The sequence below is a fragment of the Monopterus albus genome, unplaced genomic scaffold (assembly GCF_001952655.1).
Source record: "Monopterus albus unplaced genomic scaffold, M_albus_1.0 scaffold35.1, whole genome shotgun sequence".
NCBI classification, from domain to species: Eukaryota; Metazoa; Chordata; class Actinopteri; order Synbranchiformes; family Synbranchidae; genus Monopterus; species Monopterus albus.
In genome coordinates this window covers 293,516-295,873 of record NW_018127915.1, presented here as the reverse complement: position 1 = coordinate 295,873, position 2,358 = coordinate 293,516, and the positions used below count along the sequence as shown (strand labels likewise).

General features: G+C 43.2%; 1 protein-coding gene across 1 annotated transcript in view; it reads left to right on the top strand.

Annotated features, from left to right (window-relative positions):
* The window catches only part of myo15aa (myosin XVAa), a 39,131-nt gene that overhangs the window by 9,595 nt on the left and 27,178 nt on the right, over window positions 1-2,358 (top strand). The window contains 7 exon segments of the mRNA XM_020597807.1: window positions 1-64; window positions 206-211; window positions 580-683; window positions 819-882; window positions 979-1,092; window positions 1,193-1,354; window positions 1,796-1,830. Coding sequence (XP_020453463.1) covers window positions 1-64; window positions 206-211; window positions 580-683; window positions 819-882; window positions 979-1,092; window positions 1,193-1,354; window positions 1,796-1,830 — 549 coding nt within the window.

The following is a 2,358-nucleotide window of genomic DNA, read 5'->3' as shown; positions in this document are numbered from 1 at the left end:
GGCCACCAAACTCGTCCTTCGCTACCTAGCAGCAATGCATCACAAATGCAGTCTTGTGCAACAGGTACACACACACACACATCCTGCCATGCACAAACTGCTGCCATTATATTTAGATGCACACATGCATGTTCCTGCCTTGAAGGATAACCGCTGTCTCTTTGCATCTTCTGTCTGTGTCTTTGCGGGCTCTCTCTGAGTGCAGATTGAGGTAGTGGGGTTCCCCGCATGACTTGTGCTTTACATTTTACACCTTCACACATGGCCATAAGAGTAGCAGGTTGCTGTGCTGTGTGACAGTATTCATTATGTAATGCTGTGCTGTGTCATTTTCTATAAGATCTGACCTGTACATGTTTGACTGACCGGGATCTAAGTTGACTAATGTTTAGCTCATGTTTCATTCATGTGATTATGTTTCACACAGAAACATGTGGTTTGCATTGAATGTTTTTTCTTTGCTGTCGACCAGTCTACTTGAAATGAATACTACAGTTTCTGTCCTGGTACTTCTTTTCTAATATTTGCCACCCACCTGATTAAAGATGTTGATTTGCTGTGTGTCTGAATGCACCGTAGATACTTGAGGCAGCTCCTCTGCTTGAATCGTTTGGAAATGCCAAAACTGTGCGGAATGATAATTCCAGTCGCTTTGGGAAATACATAGAGGTGTATCTGGAGGAGTGAGTATGAAATAAACACACATTCCAGTCTCTGTTGGCATCTCTCATCATCTCTTCTCTAATCTAACAGTGGTTTTGTGTTTCTTCTCTTTCCCCTTTCACTCTGTGCTCTCTGCCGGCTCCCTCTCTCGTCAGTGGTGTGATCAGTGGTGCCATAACCTCTCAGTATCTTCTGGAAAAGTCTCGTATTGTCTTTCAGGTGACACATGCAAACACTTAGATAAGATGACACTGAATTCCTTATACTTTTCTGTATATTGAGGTGTTTGTAGGTAAAAGGGTGTTTCTGTTCCAGGCCAAAGATGAAAGGAACTATCACATATTTTATGAGATGCTGGCAGGACTCCCGTCGCAGCAGAAGCAGGCTTTCTATCTCCAAGAGGCTGAGACCTACTATTATCTCAACCAGGTAGAAGATGCAGCGCAGAATGGGCACTCATCATGTTGCAATAGAGCCACTCATCAGATCAACATGCACATCACTGCTGTGCGTTTCTCTCTCTCCACAGGGGGGGGACTGTGGAATAAGAGGAAATAGTGATTCAGATGACTGCCTGCGTCTGCTTTCTGCCATGGAGATCCTTCACTTTACCCCTGAAGACCAGTCAGCCATTTTTAGAATTCTTTCTTCCATACTACACCTGGGCAATGTCTACTTTCAAAGACACGAGGTATTGATAGTGAGTGTTGCTGAATTAGTTTGACCTTTTTATTATGTTATTGTTCAGCGAATTCCTCCCTAGGCTTTTCCCAGAATGCCCTCTCTTTCTTTTTTCGTTATTAATATTAGTTAAGTGGAGATAATTCATACACAGTATAAATAATTTTGGTACATTTTTGGAATACTTTTGTCACCCAGATAAGACAGCTGATAATAAACACTGAACACGTATACGCTCATAATTAATTAGAGCAGAACAATTTTACAGAAGGTAACACATTAAAGAAAAACCCATCATAAAGAGTCTCGGTGAGGTACTGGGCCACCACGTGCCACCAGAACAGTGTCACCTTGGCATTGACTCTCCAAGTGTCTGAACTCTACTGGAGGAATGAGCACCATTCTTACAACACATATCTCCTCATGATGTGTTTTGATGATGCTGGTGGAGATGCTGTCTAACACGTCTCCCCTAGCAAAGTCACGGTCAGTATTAAACTACAGTATCTGCAGAGAGAAACGTTATTTTATTGCCTGCTTGAAAACAAGAGGCGTTAGAGATTTGACTCAGGCTCATTCTTGCTTTTTGTGTTGTTTGAGTCACAGCAAATCATTTACAGTCGGGTTTGACCTTATGGTGACAGGCAGGTTTCAGTCTGATGTCTTGTGCTATAATAAAAACAAAGCAATAACGTTGAGGTCTGGTGACTGTGAAGGCCACGGCGTCTGAGTCACACCATGTTCATCTTCATCAAACCATTCAGTGACCCCTCCTGTCCTATGGATGGGGACACTGTCATCCTGGAGGAGACCACTTCCATCAGGATGAAAATGTTTCATCATAGGATAATTAACAGCTTTGTATTGATTTGCAGTGACAAAGCACAGCAGCAGAATGCCCCCCACATCACAGCAGAATCACTGGATCTCCTCACTGCAGGGGTCCAGCATTCAAGTTTTTCCTTTAATTAGTCACCCATCTCTAAGTACAACATGGGTGCCGTTGGGCGGGGG